The sequence below is a fragment of the Limulus polyphemus genome, unplaced genomic scaffold, assembly GCF_000517525.1.
Source record: "Limulus polyphemus unplaced genomic scaffold, Limulus_polyphemus-2.1.2 Scaffold1049, whole genome shotgun sequence".
NCBI classification, from domain to species: domain Eukaryota; kingdom Metazoa; phylum Arthropoda; class Merostomata; order Xiphosura; family Limulidae; genus Limulus; species Limulus polyphemus.
The window spans coordinates 264623-285199 of NW_013666659.1; the positions used below are offsets into that span (position 1 = coordinate 264623).

At 35.2% G+C, this 20577-nt stretch overlaps 1 protein-coding gene across 1 annotated transcript in view; it reads right to left on the reverse strand.

The window, feature by feature from the left end:
• Positions 1–207: 207 nt before the first annotated feature.
• LOC106461864 (visual system homeobox 2-like) overlaps positions 208–20577 on the reverse strand; it is a 64611-nt gene continuing 44241 nt past the window's right edge. The window contains exons 3-6 of the mRNA XM_022388944.1: positions 18666–18753; positions 15836–15959; positions 7149–7326; positions 208–758 (exon numbers count right to left, since the gene is read on the reverse strand). Of these exons, the coding sequence (XP_022244652.1) occupies positions 208–758; positions 7149–7326; positions 15836–15959; positions 18666–18753 (941 nt within the window). The remainder of the gene's footprint in view (positions 759–7148; positions 7327–15835; positions 15960–18665; positions 18754–20577) is intronic.

The window sequence follows — 20577 nt, forward strand, 5'->3', positions numbered from 1 at the left end:
ACACAGAACAGTTAAAAATGGTAAGCTATATAATTACAACCTAACTTTAGGAAGATCACAAGTGATCCATTCAAGAAATAATTATATTATTTCCTTATACAATTTCTCAGCATATTCACAATGCTTTTGATATTATGTACATTAAAAGTTTAATTTCAAACTCTCCAATGATATGAAAATGAGAAAATTACCAATAAAGTACTTCACTCATTGAAACAGAGATGTTACCGATTGAAGAGATGATTTTGAGGTAGTACTCGGAGCAGGTGATGTACGTCGATATTGTGCCATGTTATGTCCAAACGGCTGGTTCGGGTCCCTTATCTCATGATACGCCATGTCTTGTCCCGCTGGTTGGTTCGAGTCCCCTGGCTTATTATTCTCCATTTGCTCTTCTATCACGTGAAACATCTTGGTACTGAACTGTAGAGCCTTAGCCCTGAGCCCCAAGGTGTCTATGCTGTTACATCTCAATTCCTCCCTATTAGATACTGGGTTAGAAGAACTGTTGTGTTTAATAGACATACTCACTAGTGTTGAAGGTTCTTCACAAGAGCCTGCTACAGCCTGCTTTGATCGTGCTTCTTCAGTTGTAGTCTCAATGCCCTTCTCCTCTTGTTCGTTGTTGTCCATACTACTGTCCGAGTCCTTCAGTTTTTCCGCTGCTTCCTGGGACTTCTGGTACATGCCTGTTTGCGACAGATGACCAGAAGACGTCAGTGTTAGGCCTAAGTTGCGGTCTTCGTGATGGTTGAACACTAACAGGAGGTAATAGGGGTGGTGTTTGTGACATGGTATAGAATAAAGTAGAGAGTGTGGCCTGGCAAACGGCATAGTTTATTTACCTAAATTAATTTATGTGTATTGTGACACAGAATTAAATGACACTAGAACAAGGAGCATGGTTTATGTATTTTAACACGTTTATATATGGTGAAATTCTTGATCAGACCAAGTGGATCTTTACAGGTTGAATATTAACACCAACAATGTTTGTGTAGTAAATAAAAAAATAAAAAATTCTTGTTTAATAGTGTTTGGATAGTAAACATTCTATCATCAAATAAAAAAAATCACATTTCTATGTTTAACAATGTTTGGATAGTAAACATTCTATTATTAAATATAAAAAAATCACATTTCTTTGTTTAGCAATGTTTGGATAGTAAACATTCTATCATTAAATTAAGAAAATCACATTTCTTTGTTTAGCAATGTTTGGATAGTAAACATTCTATCATTAAATTAAGAAAATCACATTTCTTTGTTTAGCAATGTTTGGATAGTAAACATTCTATCATTAAATTAAGAAAATCACATTTCTTTGTTTAACAGTGTTTGGATAATAAACATTCTATCATTAAATGAAAAGTCACATTTCTTTGTTTAACAATGTTTGGATAGTAAACATTCCATCATTAAATGAAAAGTCACATTTCTTTGTTTAAAAATGTTTGGATAGTAAACATTATGTTATTAAGTTCACAGTAGAAGAGGAGTTTACATCTAAATAATCTTTTTTGGATACAGATACACATAATAATAATGATAAAGCTTTAATACTGATTACTAAAGGGCTTGTAAAAGCTTTCAAGTAATCTTATGCCCAAAGTTGTTTTCATTTTAATTTAATCAAAACTTATTATTCTGATATATTGAATTACAACTATTTATATACTATCTAATTAAAAATGAAAACGATTAAAGTGTTTTTAAAGTTAGTGATAAAAAATATATACAACGAAGTTTTAACAAAACTACCACCCCTCGTAATCTTAATGTTCCAAAAAAAAACAAAAAAAAACACGCAGAGTATCCTTGTGTTATCTGTAATTATGTGCATATAAAATCAAATTAGTTATTGGAACCAAAAGCTTGTTAATATTTAAATAAAGTGTATCAAAGGGTAAGCTTTGATTGGTTGGTTGTAAATTTATATACACTTACAAATACACATTAGGTATTGCATAAAAATTGAAAGCAATTTAGAACTCTGACTGTAAATCGAGTCATTTTGTGAATTTAAGTAAAGCTCAAAAGAAAATCGTATTATTTTTCTTAATGAAAAGGATTACGCTGTACCAAAAAGTCTTAGCTAGTTTGATCATCATTACTATCATGGTGATAAGTACCAATAGAATGTGGCGAAGCTTTTCATTTTTTTCAACGTGAAAAGTCCGTTCTCTAGTGTCGCACAAAGTGTTCTACTTTCATTTCAGTGCATATTGAGGGACGTTTACACTCAATGTTTTGTGTTACGGACCATGTTCAGTGACAAACATTCTATTAACTCCTCGTCGTTTGAGTTTTAAAACGCAGAATATTTTCAACAACTATTTAAGCAAGCTCACTTCAGAAAAACCTACAACGACTAGTCCCGAAGTAGATGACAATGTTCAACACTTATAGGTGTACGAGCAAATGTAATACTCGAAAAGACATGTACAGATCCATAAACGCACAACTATGTCTAACCGATAAATAGATGACTGTGTTTAAGCCCTAAGCTAACGAACGTATTGGCTGTCTCAAAGTCCTAAGTAAATGAATGTGACCAGACTCTTAAGTAGACGACAGTGCTTTGTCCCTAAAATAGAAGACTGTGTCTAGACCCTAAGAAGACGCCATATTAACCCCTAAATAGTAGACGGTGTTCAGCCCCTAAGTAAATGGCCATGTTCATCTCTAAGTAGTGTGTGTGTGTGTGTGTGTGTGTGTTTTCTTATAGCAATGCCACATTGGGCTATCTGCTTTGTCCACCGAGGGGAATCGAACCCCATCTCCGCATACCAAAACACAGTTCGATGGAATCTGGGGGATTATTTGGTGTGCCAAGGTTTTCTTAAGGGCCCTGGATACAATGCCATTACCAATCAAACCCCAAATATAAAACTAAATTTGATCCCCCCTATTCTTTTTGCTGTTTCAATATATATTGATTACTTAAGGATATCAAATATATTTCCCCTTTTTTTTTCAATTTAAAATACGTTTCCAATTGAGGCGTGTCTCAATAATATAAACAAATCTGGTAATAAAAGAGGAAATTCAAACAACAACAAAAAATAAATAATAATATGCTAAAAGTAGATGAAGGCAAACTCTTTGTGTTGTTGGTTTGGAAGAGAAAAATGAAAATCAGCCTAAAACTTTCCATTCGGGGTTTGATGCTAGTAATTACCATGAACCAAGTGCTACCACTTTGAATAAATCGATTGACAATGATGAAATGTCAAATGATACTGATACGAATAACAATGATAATATCACAGCATATCATGTAAAAGAAAAGCAAAGTGACTATGTACAGCTAAATGTAATCATACTGGAGCAACATTTTCAAAAAATGTTCCTGAAAAGCAACACCAGCTCAGTGGCTTTGGTGTTGGTACCCTGACTGCTTAGAGTGTATCAATTGAAAATCTTGAACTAGCTGTTACATAGAGCTGGGCTTCTACAACACCATAAATATTCCCCTTTTCCAAGTTCTCTTCTAAAGTCTTTGCTGCAAAATGGCGAATACAGTAAACGTGACTGACTAGCTTGGAGTAATATTAGGCAAGCTTTCTACTGTTTCAACTGTTGACTTTTTGCCAAGACTCCTGTTACATCACTCTTTATAATTACAACTACAAAAGGCTGTCTACTAACAGCAGGCTGTAAGAAACTTTATGATAGACTACCAGAACATGAGAGAAGTGTTCATCATAAGAAATGCTATACCGAGTGGCGTGAGCTGTAGAGACGCTTTGGAGCAAACTCCTGTGTTTATTTGTAGCTTGAGAAGAATATTCTTTCAAGAGCAGCCAAATGAAAGGATATCCTAAAGATAACTATAGGTGTTGTTCTTTTCTTGGGGGAGAAAGGTTTTAGCCTTTCGTGGTTAATCATAAAAGGATTGGTGCACTTGATAATGGTAATCTTTAGGAATAATTGAGCTGCTCAGTCATTACGATTTAGTCCTAAGGGAGCGTTTAGAGAGAGTTACAGAATCTCATCGAGCAGGTTACCATCTTCAATCCCAGTACTTCTCTGGTGAGTCTCAAAATGAATTCATAGCAACCTGTGCTCAACATTTATGTTACATTACTTTACAGGGAAGACCTGCAGCAAAATACTTTGCTATCATGGTACATATAACACCTGATTTATCTCACCAAGTATAAACATCCTGAGGTATGTATTCATGCCATCAGAATGTTCTTTCTTTGTCATTCAAGAAAAGTTTTTAAGAGATATTGATTGCAATAAGAAGATAAGGGCGGATATTTCTAATCTAGCTGATCATGAAATAGGAATAATGGATTACAGAGCCCAAGGATATGACAATGGGTCCAACATGGCTGGTGAGTATAATGGTGCTCAAGCTCTATTACTAAAAGTTAATCATCCGGATAAATTCTCACCACGAGCTCGGACATTCTTTGGAATAGTTCAAAAGTTTTACAATCTATTTTGTTGTAACCCAAAGCGATGGAGCATTATTCTGAAGACTATAGGCTGTTCTCTTCATGAACTTCCTGGAACACGATGGACAGAGTTGATAGTTAGGCCTTTTGCACCTTTTACAATCCTGGGAGTATGGATGCACTATCTGAAAATTTTCAACTTAATTTTACATTTCAAAAAAGAACTGAATTTAAATTTATAACTGACTATGTGCAGTCGTTTCCTTGCATTTCGATTGCTGGAATCTGGTTAAAGGTATTTGTAATCATCCATTAGCGCAATCAAGTATTGCTGGCCGTAAAGCTATCATTGATATTGTAGTGAGCAACAATGAAAGTCTGTTGATTGATTTAAAAACTGGTTGCAAATAATATTAATATTCTGCCACAACTGTTTGCAAAATGAAAAACAGCTACCAAGTATTTTCATGCCTAATTGTGAAGAAAATGAACCTGTAGAGGAGACAAAATTTAGATGAAACACATTTTATAAGATCATAGATTCTGTTATTTCTGGGCTTACAAGATATTGAGCAGCTATAGATATTAATCGGGTTTTTTTGTTTGGAATATACAGAATTGAGAATGAGCTACATTAAAAAACTAGGGAGTTTATTGCCAAGTATAGATATGATGGGTCAGAAGACTTAGTGAGAGAAATTAAATATCTGAAGGCCATCAGGCTATCCACAAAGCTAACTTTGGTGATACGGCATTAAATCCTTTATATCTTCTAAATAAACTGCACAAATTCAAGCTACATTCACTTTTCCCAAAGAAACATTTGGCAAAACTTGCTGCACAATTCCAGCCACAGTTGCAGAAGGGGAGATATATTTTAACAAGGGGAAACCGATGAAAAAAAAAACGTATTTACACTCCACCATTGCCCAAGACGGAGTGACAGATCTGGGAACCTTTGCAACTGAAAACCATAAATTCCATATTTTGGATTTCGGCAGAATCATTGATCATTTTGCCAGACAGAAGGCAAGAAAACTACACTTCTAACAATGAAAATTATACAGTAAACGATTGTCTGGCCTAATGATGATAAACCCACTTATGTATTAAAAATAGCAGGAAACTATAAACCTGATTTATATTTAACCAGTTCTACCTTATTTTGCTATGAAATAACTGAAATATGTGCAATTAAGTATTGTTTTTATACATTCACCGTATTAAACAAACATGAAACTCATTGTATGAACATTTTTTCTCTTTGTTAATATATTTCACTTCTTTAATAAAATCATTTAATCTGTGACGTTTATGATTTTCTTTAAGACAGCAATGTGTTTATGTATTAGTGCATTTGTCAGTTGTATGGTGGTAGAGTTATGCGTTTATTCCTTAAGCATTTTAGCCCATTTTCATCTGAGTAGTTTGTTAAAATATTATTAATAGTGTTTGGATATATATTCAATTTGCTTGTTATGTATGCAACGAATAACAAACATACATAATAAAACACTGTTTAAATATACCTTGTGTTATAAAATAAGCCTAAAACTTCATAATTACTCATAAATTGCTGTATTTAATTAAGGCAAACTAACGACTAATAAATGTACACTAATACTACTCTTACAAATTTTCAAAATATAATATCCAACTGTAAAATCTATAACAAAAACACAATAGGGTAATAGGATACAAATGTTATGGTAAATCTACAAAGATGGTATGTAATAGTGCATGCTTTTACTCCACAATTGGATAAATTATCCTATTAAACATTCGGCAGGCCTGACTGGGAGTTAGGGTTAATAGAGTATAAACTGTTAGATAAATCTTGTTTATTACAAAATGAGATAAGAAGATGATTTTAACCCTACATGTGAATACTGATACCAAAAATTCTTGCAGTTAAAGGCATCGTGTATATAGTGCTAGTACCAACACGGACAAAGTAAGGGTTAAAGTCCTGGAAACTTAAAGCGGTTGAATACAACTGGTTTTTAATTGGTGTTATCAACAAGTTGTGAAGTGTGAAAATAACACGTTTTAATTTTTCACTTTTTCCCTCCAGTTTGTGAAAAGCGGTGATCTTAAAGAAACTTGAATTCGTGAATTTATTATGTTGATTACAGAACTTTTTCGTTTTTAAGTTGTTAAATCTGTAGTAATCACGTGTCATATCTTCCTGATATTTACTTTTTGAACCACACCCTACTGACATATCAAACTTTGAAACACCATATACATTAGTGAAAGATATATCATAATAGCAAAAATAGTTCTTCTCTGAAACACACTAAAAATGTGATTTTACTTTAATTAGAATGAGCGGTTTTACTTCTGAAATAACAAATCTTTAAATACAATGCATTTCATAAAACAATATATAATTATAACACTTTTAATGAGAATACGATTATAACTATATTACTGATAATGTTATAAGTCAAATGTTATATATATTAGGAAAACACTCAAAATACAACAATTAAATATAAGTTGTTTTTCCTAAATAATTACGTAAAATAAAATTTGGTGCTTTAACATTTTTTTTAGTTATTGAACCTTTTTTAAATCATGAAGATAATATGTGATATGCCGCTTGGGTGTTACCATGGCAACAAGTGAAGCAATCTAATAACCAAAGAATACTCAGATATTGTCCTGAAATGTACATGCTTAACAATCAAAGAAACGCCTTATCACAACTGTTGCCATGACAACAAAGGTACTTACCTAACAACCAAGGAGCACAGGAAAGCTCTCCTTCTTCACTTTTCTTCGTAATGCTGTCTGGAAGAGGAAGAGAATGTCTAACCATTGCCCCGTATAGTCCATATTCAGCCATGATGGTGCTTTTGCCCCAGCACTTCTCGGTCTTGCGCCACTTCGCTCGTCGGTTTTGAAACCAAACCTGGGAAAGTGAAGAAAGAGACGAACAATGTATTACTGAACCAAATATATATTAAATAAATTGCTGTAGATGTGCTATTTTTCCCAGGTTGGACCATCGGCATATTTAGTAGCTTACTACTCTAAAATCCAAGGTTGGTTACCCTGGTGGGTAGGACGCAGATAGCCCAAGATGTAGCTTGCGCTATATAAAAAAAAAACATTCTTGCATAGCGCTGGCTTTTTTATTTGATTAAACTATTAAAATATAATAAATGATTCAAAAGTTAGAAACCCTAACGTTTTGTTCCAACAAAATCCTTAATAAACACGTGTTTTTCTGATGCCACTTGTTTAAAGGTCATTAATACCTAGGAAATTTATTGTTCGATAGACTCTTGAACGTTTTTGTTTATATGAAATTCAATGCACAAAATGTCTGGGCTGGGTAAGGTGAGTATTCAGTTCTACATAATGTCTGGGCCGGGTAAGATGTGTATTCAGTTCTACACAATATCTGAGCCAGGTAAGGTGAGTATTCAGTTCTACACAATGTCTGGGCCGGGTAAGGTGAGTATTCAGTTCTACTCAATGTCTGAGCCAGGTAAGGTGAGTATTCAGTTCTACACAATGTCTGAGCCAGGTAAAGTGAATATTCAGTTCTACACAATGTCTGAGTCAGGTAAGGTGAGTATTCAGTTCTACACAATTGTCAGGGTTTTATGCAAGTGAGTGAGCTGGGATTCTTCTACAGTAGGTGTCTGTGACTTGTTGGCGATAAATTCGAACGATAAACGGACAACACACAATCTACTTGTTTTAAAATAATATATTCAAAACAAGTCAAACATATGTACAAAAATTCTTTACACGATAGGATATCACAGTTGTATCTAAAACCCTAAATAATTATCTTTCATTGTCAAAAGTCTATACGGCTAAACTAACAATCATGCAGTTTAACTTAAATTTCACTAACTTAATGTTTTCTGACTTAATTTCACTTAATTTTTGTTGATTACCACAGTTGTATCTGGAGTTTTAAATAATTGTCTCTTTTCTTCGTCAAAAGCCCACACAGGCTGGTTCAGTTACTTTAGAACCCAACTGACAAGACAAATTATTGTTGTTACAATACAGCTGTGAAACACACCACATAAATCACCAGTTAAGGCTAATCGCTCACATGCCAGGTAACTTCACGTTTTCTAATTTTTTTGACTGAACTTTAAATATTAACTTCTTTAGAAATTGACGGCCACGGCGAAACTGCCAGTCACTCAGTCTAGATCTGTCTAATTATCTCTCAATTGAATTGATTTTACTCTACTGAACTTGCGCTTGCCAGTCACTTATATATATATATCTTGTTCACTGAGACCTCTAACTTTCTATAAACTACGCGGCGCTATAATGGAACAATACTCACTTGAGGTAACGAGAAAAATACCGAAGGTTCGAGTAACGTGACATCAAAAATATTACTAAAGCCTAGTACAACAATCTAACTGCATATACAATGCACGACTTGTACGAGTTACGTAACGAAATTTGTCAAAACCAACGCTTTTAAAACAATCAACCTTCAACACTCCTGTCATCAAAACTAAACAATCATTTAATTTTAAGTCACAAAATAAACTAAACAGTAACACTTACATTAAACAGTCTTGTATATCCAACAATAACAATTGACAATATTTTTTCTACTATATACAAAGACTGTTCTCAGTTCATACACTAAGTCTCTTTGTATAATCTGCACCAAGATTTACAGTTCCTTTGTCGGTCTCTCCTCGTGTAGGGCATCCCGGTAGGGCTTTGCCTTGACAGGATCACTTGTCTTCATCTTAATCTTGTGTTGCCTGAGATCTGTCTTGCCTAATTTATCTATATACTGGCACAGTAGATTTTGTACCACTTTCCTCTTCTTGCCAGTCAGTTCTTCATTTCTGTTGACGTCATTGTATATCTCATCTTCACCCAGTGGTTTTGAGTCTAGCAGTTCTTCATTTTCTATACAAATTTGCTGTCTTTTGGTTCTGCATCTATAACATCCACACCTGCCCTGTCCATCTGTGCCTCAATAGCTGCACCTATTAGGTCTTCTATCCCCAACAGATTGAAGTGGTAGATCTTGATCTTCCTATTCACTTTCACTTTACAGTACATTCTGTTTGTTACTTCCTGTAGTTCAAAAGGTCATTTCCACTGCAGGGCGAGTTTGTTGTTGTCTGTAGGTAGTAAAACTAAGACCTTCTGTCCGACCTTCAAATGTCGATTCTTGACCTTCTTGTTATAGAAGTGGTTCTGGCTGCCTTTGATGGGTTTGGCTTCCCCAGTTAAACTGCTTTGATAGGTTCAGTTCAATATTCCTTTTCGGTCCTCTGTTTTGTAAGTCTCTTTCCATGTTGTCTTGCATTCCACTTTCTCTTGGGCACAATGATGGGTCTTTCTTCTGTGTTTTCTTCAGCTCTCGTGAACTTACATTCGAAATGTCACTTTTAGAGACTTTAAGGGGCTTGATATCTTGCTTTCTCTTCTTTCCTTGAGCTTTAGTGGTGACTGCAGAAGCCACATCATTCTTCTTTCTGATTAGTGCTTCCAAATTTCTACTACATGTATGTTTTCAATCACCAATTGTATATTGGTGCCTTGATACACATGGCCTCAAGGTCTGGTACATATATTCTTGCCATAGGAAACATTCTCACTGTTCCATCAATTAACACACATAGATGTAACTTGCCTATCGTCTGGTCATCAGATACTAGAATGGTTCTCACTGCTGCGCTACTGCACTCAGTGTCTCATAAGACCTTTACATCCTTATCCCCAACATAGCCTTCGCCTATTGGCATGTTGTGATTTGTTGGTATCTCTCGATATTTGTAACATGTTTCGATCACTTCTGGTACTGCTGATCCATTTGTTAACTTGAGCCGACCATTAGTCGTACACTGATCAATCATGGAAATGGCAGATGCTTCTTATGGTGAATCTGGCGTGTTTTCTGGATTCTGTTTCTTCTGACAGTCAATATTTTCTCATTTCTTGCTAGCATAATCTTTTTGGGTAGCTCCAGTTGTTTTGTGTTGAGATTTTTGCTGTTGCCTGTTGGTAATGGACTTGCACTCCTTTGCAATGTTCTATATTTTGTGACACATATAGCATCTCTTTGCTATCTGTTGAGATGTCTACTGTTGTTTGTTCATGATGGACTTGCACTCCTTTGCAATGTGCCCTATTGTATAACAAATATAGAATCTCTTCTCCCTTTTGTCTGTTAAACTCCTGTCACCTTTGGTAAACTCCTGCTCCTGGTCAGCTGTCACTGGTTTCGACTATAACTGGATATTCTTGGACTTGCCAGTTATACTCCCTTCATGGCCTTCCATATACTGTTCTGCCAGCTTAATCATCTCATCCACGTCATTTGGTGCTCTCTCCTCTAAGAAAAGTGGTATGTCAGTTGAGCACATGATCATGAACTGTTCACATATTAATAGATCTGCCAGTCCCTCTAAACTACTGCCACACTTGACCATGTCAGTCTATCTTGTGAAGTATCTCAGTAGACATGCCACAAAGTGAAATACAGTTTCTCCAGTGACAGATTTCACTTCTCTGAATCTCTGGAGAAAAACTTCCTTGGTAAGTTCATAGCATTTCAGCAACGCCAGTTTTAATTTGTCATAGTCCATGGCATCTTTTGACATCATGCCTGCATACATTTACTGGCCTTTCCTGTGAGAAGTGCGCTGAGACAGACTGCCCAATCGCTTTAGTCCCAGTTCTGTCTTTGCGTGAATCTTTCATATCTCTCCAAGAAAGCTTCCATGTCGTCTTTCTATTCATAAAATTGAGGCAGCCTAGATCGACTGGCCCTGACCCCATTGTCTTCTTGGGTCCTTCTTCTTTCTGTTGGATGAGCTTGGGGAATCTCAATTTGTGCTCATATTCTCTCTATTTCCAGCCTCTCCACTCTCTCATTTTCTTCTTTCTCAATTTGTGCTCTTATTATTTCTCTCTCTATTCCAGTCTTTCCTTTCCCTCATTTTCTTCTTTTAGTCTTTCTTCCTCTCTTCTCTGTTTCTTCTCATCTCTCTTTTGTTGCTACTCTTCTCTCTCTAGTTCTTGTTGTTGTTTAACAAACTCTCATAGTTCACTATATTTTAACCCAAGACGCTCACCTCTTCCAATTCACTTATCAAAATCTGTTGACACGGTTAAACAGCGTGATTGTAATCTTTACACTATTATCACCACCACTATCGTTGTGCTTATATAGGCCTATTTATTTCCGCTGTCGTTCACGTCTTCTTCAGCCGCCGTTTACCACTATATGTATAATCCTGGCTCACTTGCCAAATGTCAAGGTTTTATGTATATATGTGGATTGGGATTCTTCTACAGTAGGTGTCTGTGACTTGTTAGCAATAAATTAGAACAATAAAAGGACAGCACACATTCCACTTGTTTTAAAATAATATATTCAAAATAAGTCAAACATATGTACAAAAATTCTTTACGCAGAGTGTTCCAAAGCGTCATCCCATCAAATGATTCATAAACTTGTCTTAAGAATGTGTAAGTATTGTGTTATCTTGATAATGGGAGTACGCTGAAGCATCGTTACTGCAACGAATCTATAAACGTGTTCTAGGAATGTATAAATACCGCGATAACTGGATAATGGAAGTACGCTGAAGCGTCGTGACATCAAATAATCCATATTAATTTGGCATTCGTCCTATTTTCTATAAATTAAAATGAAAGTTATGAATATTACCTCTAACATTACACGAATTAATAAAAAAACAAAACATATATAGCAGCTTCAGAAAAAAAAAATGTGATAAACCTAATGGCAGGAGGAATTGTTTTCTTTAATATTTAACAACCTTTCCACATACCGAATAATTTAGCTGTCCCCGGACACTCAAACACTTTCTCATAAGTGCCAGTGTACGCTAGTTTTAAGGATTAGTTAGAATATTTATAAACTTTTTATTATCATTTCGATTTATATTCCTACGGAAAAGGGTTGGTTGAGCTATATGAAATATTTACAGAAATTTGAACTTTTGTAATTTTGTTGGTGAAAACAAAACAACTGGAAATAAATAAGAAACTCCTTTATTATTTGTACATATCAACAAGATATTTTTATAGCAGATTTTGAAGGTCATTTTTTGGTTTAGGCATTTACGATGTTTGGACTACTAGTACGATTATTCTCAAGTATGGTTATAACGATAATGAAAGTTTTATGTAGATAAATCAACAATATAACAATGAGTGATCAATGTATTTAAATTAAAGATTTGAAAGTTATTACTTATGAGTAGGCAAGTCAACTCGTGTTGATTTACGGTTATTTTCATAAATGAAACATTAAAATTAATATAAATGTGTGGGATATCTGGTGAGGAAAGTTGGCAAAAATTATGAATGTCTAGGATAATCATAATTACACAGATATAGAGTCTTTGTTGACTGTAGGATTATTTAATTTTCTTGATAAGGCTTCTCTGATTGTTCTTCTCTTACGTCTTAATGTGGATTTGTATTGGCGCCAAGCTACATAACAGGCTACTTGTTCTATATTCACCACGTGGAATTGAACATAGATTTGTACCTGTTAATGTCAGGTTCGTGTTTTAGTATAACCACATTCTGTTCAGAAAATCTGTGGTTGTTTTTGTTCGTATTCATGAACTTTAGAAAGGAGTTTTTGGTGTTCTTTTAACCTTTCTTTTAAGGCTTAACATTTTCCACACTGTATTTTGTAAATGTTTCCTGGCGGGGTGGATTCATTACATAGCCCGGTATGACCAAATGATTAGGGCGCTTCACTCGCAATCTGAGGGTCGCGGGTTCAAATCTCCGTCCCACCAAACATGCTCGTTCTTTCAGCTTTAGGAGCGTTATAATGTGAAGGCTAATCCCACTATTTGTTGGTAAAAGATAAGTCAAAGAGTTGGCGGTGGGTGGTGATGACTAACTAGCTTCCCTCTAGTCTTTCAATGCTAAATTAGAGACGGCTTTGCGCGAAATTAAAAAAAAAAACATAAAAATCATTACATAGTTTTATTAATAATTGTATAATTTTCATCTCATCAGTGAAAATGATCTAGTCTTATGTTAAAGTTATATTTACATGCTAGTCTTTTCCAAATCTCTGTTAGAAGTATGCTAATATTTTGTATATGTGGGATAGTGAAAGTGATTAGGTTGCTTTCGTTCTATTGTGTGTGTGTGTTTTATTTATTTTTTATTTTTTACGTTTGTCTTGTCTGTGTTTTTCTTTTTTTTTTAATTCGTTAATAGTTTGTGTAACTACTTTGATAGGAAATTGGTTTATGTTAGTAAAGCATTGAGTTAAGTGTGTTACTTCTTCATCTGTGTTTTCTGTGATGTAGGTAGTGTATGCTAAATTTAAGAGGATTTTTAGAATGCCTAGTTTCTGGGGGAATATATAATTAGAAAACTAGTTTATCTAAGTTGCGCTGTATGAGAACGATTGCACATCTATTGGTAGAAGCGGAAAAATACTGCTCGAGATGATCGTGTTTTATCAGGTTAACACGTCAATGTCGAAATAAGTCTTGCAACACCTTACGACAGAAATAGCATTAACACATTCATTCCAGGGTATCTAGAAGAATAGTGAATAGGAGACTGACCAAAAAAGGCTATTTTGAAAGAAATGCTATCTGCCAACCGATATTAACCATATTTCACCATCATCACCGTTTACTTGGGCAAGACAGCATGCCAACTTACAGTTAGGCCACTAACGACATGTCATCTTTTCAAATGAGTCCTGTTTCCGACTAGTTAAAGTTGATGGTAGGATTTGTATTCGTCGTTTGTCTGGAGAATAGATGAGAGAAGACCATCTTTCCCATAGGGAACGAGCAGGAGGTGGTGCAGTACATGTTTGGGCAGCTATTCATCATGGTGAAAAAAACTGCTCTTAATATCATCCAGAGAAACGTCAATGGCGTTTCCTACAGACATCACATGGAGACTACATTTCTGCCATATGGTAGGGCAAGGTTTGGCAATAGCTTTGTGTTCCAAGATGAAAATTCCACTGCCCACAGAGCCCGTATTGTACAATATTATTTCGATCAGGAGGACGTTACAAGATTGCCATAGCCAGCAAAGTCTCCAGATTGTAATTCCATTGAGAACTGTTGGACAGAACTGAGCCCGAAAATTGCTAACCACGACCCTAAACTAGCTACTGTAGCTGAGTTGCAGCGCCTCCTAAGCGAAGAAATGTATCTAAAATAAAATTAAAAAATTATTCAAAAGCCAAATTTTACCTTTAAATCTCCCCCCCCCCTCCTCGATTTATACACGGGATGTGTGTAATGTATCTCTATTTCGTATTTAAATTTAGTTGTCCATTTATAAACGGTTACGTACGGTAGTGCGAACAGTGGTTTAAAAAACTATGAACATTTTTTAGTAACATTTACTGAAGTTTAATTTTAAGTTTAATTTTTAGTTGATGCACACAAGCCACAATTAATGTGTATATGCACGTATACTGACGTGCAGAAGATATTAAAAGGGTATGTGCTCATTGACAAAAACAAGAACAGTTTTCACGCATCATAAGACAAGACTTTTTTTTTCAAAGGGGTGTTTGGGGTTGTCCATGAGTTGCCTCTTGTACACATAGGGTTGAAGACCATGGGAAGCAATCACATCCAACTTTATTCCTATTCAATCGGTCTTGTAAACACTTTTAAAATCTAAAATTAAACAGTGAATTTTTGAGTATTAGACATAATAGCATATTAGAATTAGAGCTACAAGACCCTGCGTGTATTCATTTTAAAAAATAAATAATTTTTTTTCCTAACTTGCATAAACCAAGGTGTGGAATCAGGCGTGTCTTTTAGTAGGTGTGGACAATTTTTTATGACTAAGATAAAGGGCACTTTTGGGGCATAAGAAGAGGAAGGCGGGGGTTGAGCCCAGCCAGACACCCCTCTGTGTACATCATTGTAAATACACATAGGGGCTTTGATGGCTTTCTTCATTTCACTATCTGGTAATATGGCTCTAAAACAAAACAATATGTAAGACATAACCACCTGCAACACATGATGGTATTAGTAAAAGAACTAAAAAACAAAAGTTAACTTTAATGTGTAGCACATCGTGAGGCTAGTTGACAAACAAAACAAAAACAAAATCACTTTCACGTGCAAAACATTGTCGGAATACTTAAACTACTACATCGAAAAAAATAATAATAATGTCACATAACCTAATTTCTATTAACCCATTCTCCAATCAAGATATCTTTCATTCAGTCTACTTTATTCACGTAAAGATTAAATTTAATCAACAAGCAATATCCTAACACTTCCGTTCCGTTCCCCCAGTGGGTCACTTATTATTTTATGGACTTACAACTTTTACACTCCGCTAAAACAAACAAACGTGCCTAATCTTACCTACAGCCCTCTCTGTTGCACTTTGCAGAGCCTACAATTCGATCTTACCTGTATCCGATCCTCTGCCAGGTCAGTTTTTAAAGACAACATTTCTCTGGCGTATACATCCGGGTAATGAGCCTCTTTGAAAGCATTTTCTAGTTCATCCAGCTGAGAGCTTGTAAAGATAGTCCTGGACAGAAGCAAAAACGTATTTTAATTGTTAATCACAGTAAAATGTTTCAACATCAAACCGATCAGGTTGTGATTATCAGATATCAATCATCGTCATGGTTAGAAGTCTACACAAACTATTATTAATCAATACCTATTCTTAAACCACAACACAATAGTACACACCAAACCATACAGGAGAAGAAAAATACCACTTACAACATCCTTTCTGAATGTGGATTCCATACGTACAATGGAGAAACAAAAAAGATCAACAAAAGTTAGAACTTAGGAACATAATAGACATGCAAGGCTCGATAATATCGATCTATCTGCAATAGTCCATCATGTTAAAAACAAAAAAGACTGTAAGATAAGCTAAAACAATAGTTAAATACTATAAGATCAACTGTAATAATAGTAAAATACTAGAAAATGAGCCAACATTTTTATGTTCATCCAACTGATAACATGATCAATCAACCTGGCATTAATTAAAGTCCTAAACGAGAAGAAAGAAACTAAACGTGTGTATAATGCATCAGACCTTCTATCAAGAAAATCGAAGATCAAATTTCGGCCACCACCAGCACAGACATATAGTCCTTCTCAGGGTATTGTTCTAAAAGGAGGAACTACCAACACAGAAATACAGTCCTTCTCAGGATATTGTTCTAAAAGGAGGAACTACCAACACAGAAATACAGTCTTCTCAGATTAGTAGCCTAAAAGGAGGAACTACCGTCATAGAAATATAGTCCTTCTCAGATTAGTAGCCTAAAAGGAGGAACTACGTCACAGAAAAATAGTCCTTCTCAGATTAGTAGCCTAAAAGGAGGACCTACCGTCACAGAAATATAGTCCTTCTCAGATTAGTAGCCTAATAGGAGGAACTACCAATACAGAAATACATTCCTTCTCAGATTAGTGGTCTAAAAGGAGGAACTACCAACACAGATATATAGTCCTTCTCAGATTAGTAGCCTAATAGGAGGAACTACCAATACAGAAATACAGTCCTTCTCAGATTAGTGGTCTAAAAGGAGGAACTACCAACACAGATATATAGTTTTTCTCAGACTAGTAGCCTAAACGTAGGAATTTACAAGAAAAAAATATAGTAATTCTTATATTTGCAGCTTAAACATAATATAAAACTAATTAGTTAATAGTTATAAATAAAATATTAAACATCATTTACTAATTGCACTTAAGTGATCGTATACGCTCCTTACCGCGACAGGGATCAAACCCAGTCACCAGTCGTTTTTAAGCTTTCTTTTATATTACTTGTATGATAAGTTTGCCGTACGACACTGCAACATATATATTTTTGTATATTTGCAGAGTGGTGGTTAGCCGTTTATTGTTTGCTAAAAACAAATGTGTCCCAAGTGAAGGCATGCTTGGTAAAGTGAATGACGTGCCGGGCTGCGTTAAGGAACGTTCAAGCTCCACGACAGGCAGTTGAACAGGTTCCTCATTTGTGGTGTTATAACCATAGGTAGAAATAACCGTGCAGCGGAAGGAGCTGATGACTGATTGCTTTCCTTCTTTCCAGATTGTTATCACCAGAACTGTGACTTACTCATTTAGCATAAGGTGCAGTAAAGGTGAAAATACCAGATGAATTAAATGACTATTTTTAACTGAGGTCTTTCATATTCAGCTCACTTATCAAGTGTAATGGACAGTAAAGAAGATGGATTGAGAGATTATTTTTATAGACTTACTATAATCCTTACAGAGTAAAAATACCAGAACTGTTTGAAGAATTCAGAAACATTTCCAATATAAAAGCAACAAATAGTGGAGGCATCCGAAAGTTAATGCATATTATAGATGTATGTCTTTTATATGTATCGGACTGTGTGTATGTATGAAGTTATACAACGACCCAGTTATATGTTGAAGATAGAAATTATCAACGGTTTACTTTTATGCAGTTCAAAATGTTTCTGATGGAAGAAGGAAACGTGGTTATTTCGTATAACAGGGAGAAAAATATAACAAATGAATAAGCTCAAACTTAGATCTTTGTTGCCCCCCAGTAGCACAGCGGTATGTCTGTGGACTTACAATGCTATAAACCGGGTTTCGATACCCGTGGTGGACAGAGCACAGATAGCCCATTGCGTAGCTTTTGCTTAATTACAAACAAACAAGATATTAAGGTCTGTTCCACGATGGAACAGCGGTAAGTTTACGGACTTTCAACGCTGAAATACAGGGTTCAATTCCCCGCAGTGGAGCCAGCGGATAGTCTGCCCGTTGTGGATTTGCTTTGAAAGAAATGAACAAACACTTGTTAAGTTCTAATGAGATCACATGTTTTAAAAGTTTCAGTGGTTCATTAGCCTATACCAAAATTCTTGCACTAAGAAAACTGTAGTGCGAAGAGAAAAGAATGGCTAGTTTGACCGTTATTACTATTAAACAAATTATCTAACGTATTATTAAACTTTGTATAATTCAGAAAGTAGTTATTTAACGAATTTCATTCTCTTGACTTCTTATATAATAGAAAGAATGAGAATAAACTGTATATGTAGGGTCACAAACAGGTTAAAATTTATTTGTTTTTTCTTCTTCATATTCAATGGTTAAAGGAAGAAAACATTTTGTTCCCAACAAAACAAGGAGTTATTATATTTTCCTGTAGAATTATCTTGTTAAGAGGCTGTTAAGTAACATAAAAAATGATGTAACTATTTACTTGACATACCTGTGTCTTCGTTTTTTCTTCTTCTTCTTGTTTACCCCGAAGATATCTTCATTACTACTTCCATAACTCTGCACATCAGGAGAAACACCTGTGAAAGAGAGAACAAAGGATATTTAATCAACAAGTTAAGAAAACAGAGATTTAACAATGTTGCTATCCGGCAACAAACGGATGTCTTGCATTGTTTGATCTAGCTCAGCCTCATCAACCGTGCAAGAAGATCACATGTTCAGTCTCTAGCATGTCGACATAAATCCAGACCCGTCAGTAGCCTGGCGACATCACTCCATATCTTCCATAGCATGACGAAATCCTGGCCTGTCTGATGCAACGACACAAATCCAGACCCATCATAGGTTGCAGAAGTCTATCTAGACCCAAAATAGCATGCTGAAATCAGTCCAGATTCATCATAGCAGGTCGACATCAATCCTGACCCATTATAGCGTGGCGAGTGACATCCATCTAGACCGTCATAGCATGTCAGCATCAAGCTTGAATCACCATATATGACAACATCAGTTCAAATTCGTCTTTACGTGTTGGCTTCAATCATGTCCCGTCAGACAGGAATGTTTATTTATTCAAGCAACATTTATTTCAAGTAAACACCGGTAGTTCTCAAAAATGAAAGTCTGAACAAGGAGAATGACATAACACGTATAATAAATGAAATGTACATTTTATTTTCTTGTTTACAATGTACGCCCGCTTATCCCTTTTTAAACTTTGCTACTGTTTGCACATTCAGCAAAAGAAGCAAAGTTTGGGCATTCAGCAATCGAAATTAATAAGTAATGACGGTTGTCCAGGGCGTTCTTCTGCATACAATAAACTTAATGCCATATTTTAATTATACTTCCTTCATTGTGCCTCTTTTAGTTTGCGAGCTTTGTCTAACTTGAGTACATTTTACATAAGAAAAAAAATGGACACATACCAACAAAAAACTTAAAGCATTGTTTTGACATTTTGATTTCTTTTTGTTAAAATAAGCCTTTCGCATGTGCACGATTATATGTGACCAATACTCGTTTAGGGAAATGGTAGTAGTTCACGATAGGAATTCTTACATTAATTAACTAACGGATTCTTAATGTAATTATCACTTCTTCTCAGCACTGGCATCAAGGGAGGATAATACACTTATAGTGTGTTCGTATGTGAAAGGCCGAATATTGTATTTCCCTAACAGGCACGCGTTCGTGCATGAAAGAAGGCCTAAGGATGCTTTCCTAACAGGCACTACTTCGTTCAAGGAAAGCTTACGATTATGGTTCTTTAACAGGCACGCGTTCATACATGGAAGGCCAAAGGTTTTTCTTCATTAACAGGCATTTAAAACTGCATTATCTGTGAAATGTACTGAAACAGGTAGTTTCGATTAGAAAGTTGAGCTTTTCAGCTTGTTGGTCGAATTCTTATTTTCATCAAACAACCGAAATAGCTAAGTTGCGTCTCAGTTGCGAACTGGATTCACTAAAGCTGATAGCCTCACGTATCTGACAATATTGTGTTCATTGATCAGTGGATGTTCTATAACAGCTGTGAATTGTTGTAAAACTTTTGAGTTGGTTTCTATCTATATATCTGTCCGTCTGTACAGAGCTATACAGAATGATACGAAGAACCACAAATAAGTTCTACACAGAATGATGTGAAAACCCCCAAGAAGATTTATACAGAATGATATGAAAAACCACAAAAACGGTTTATACATAATTATATGCAAAACCACCAATAAGTTCTAAACAGACGGATGTGAAGAACCACCAGGAAGGTTTAAAGATAATAATGTGAAGAATCATCAAGAAGGTTTATATAGAATGATGTGAAGAATCATCAAGAAGGTTTATATAGAATGATGTGAAAAACCCCAAGAAGATTTGAACAAAATGATGTCAAGAACTAC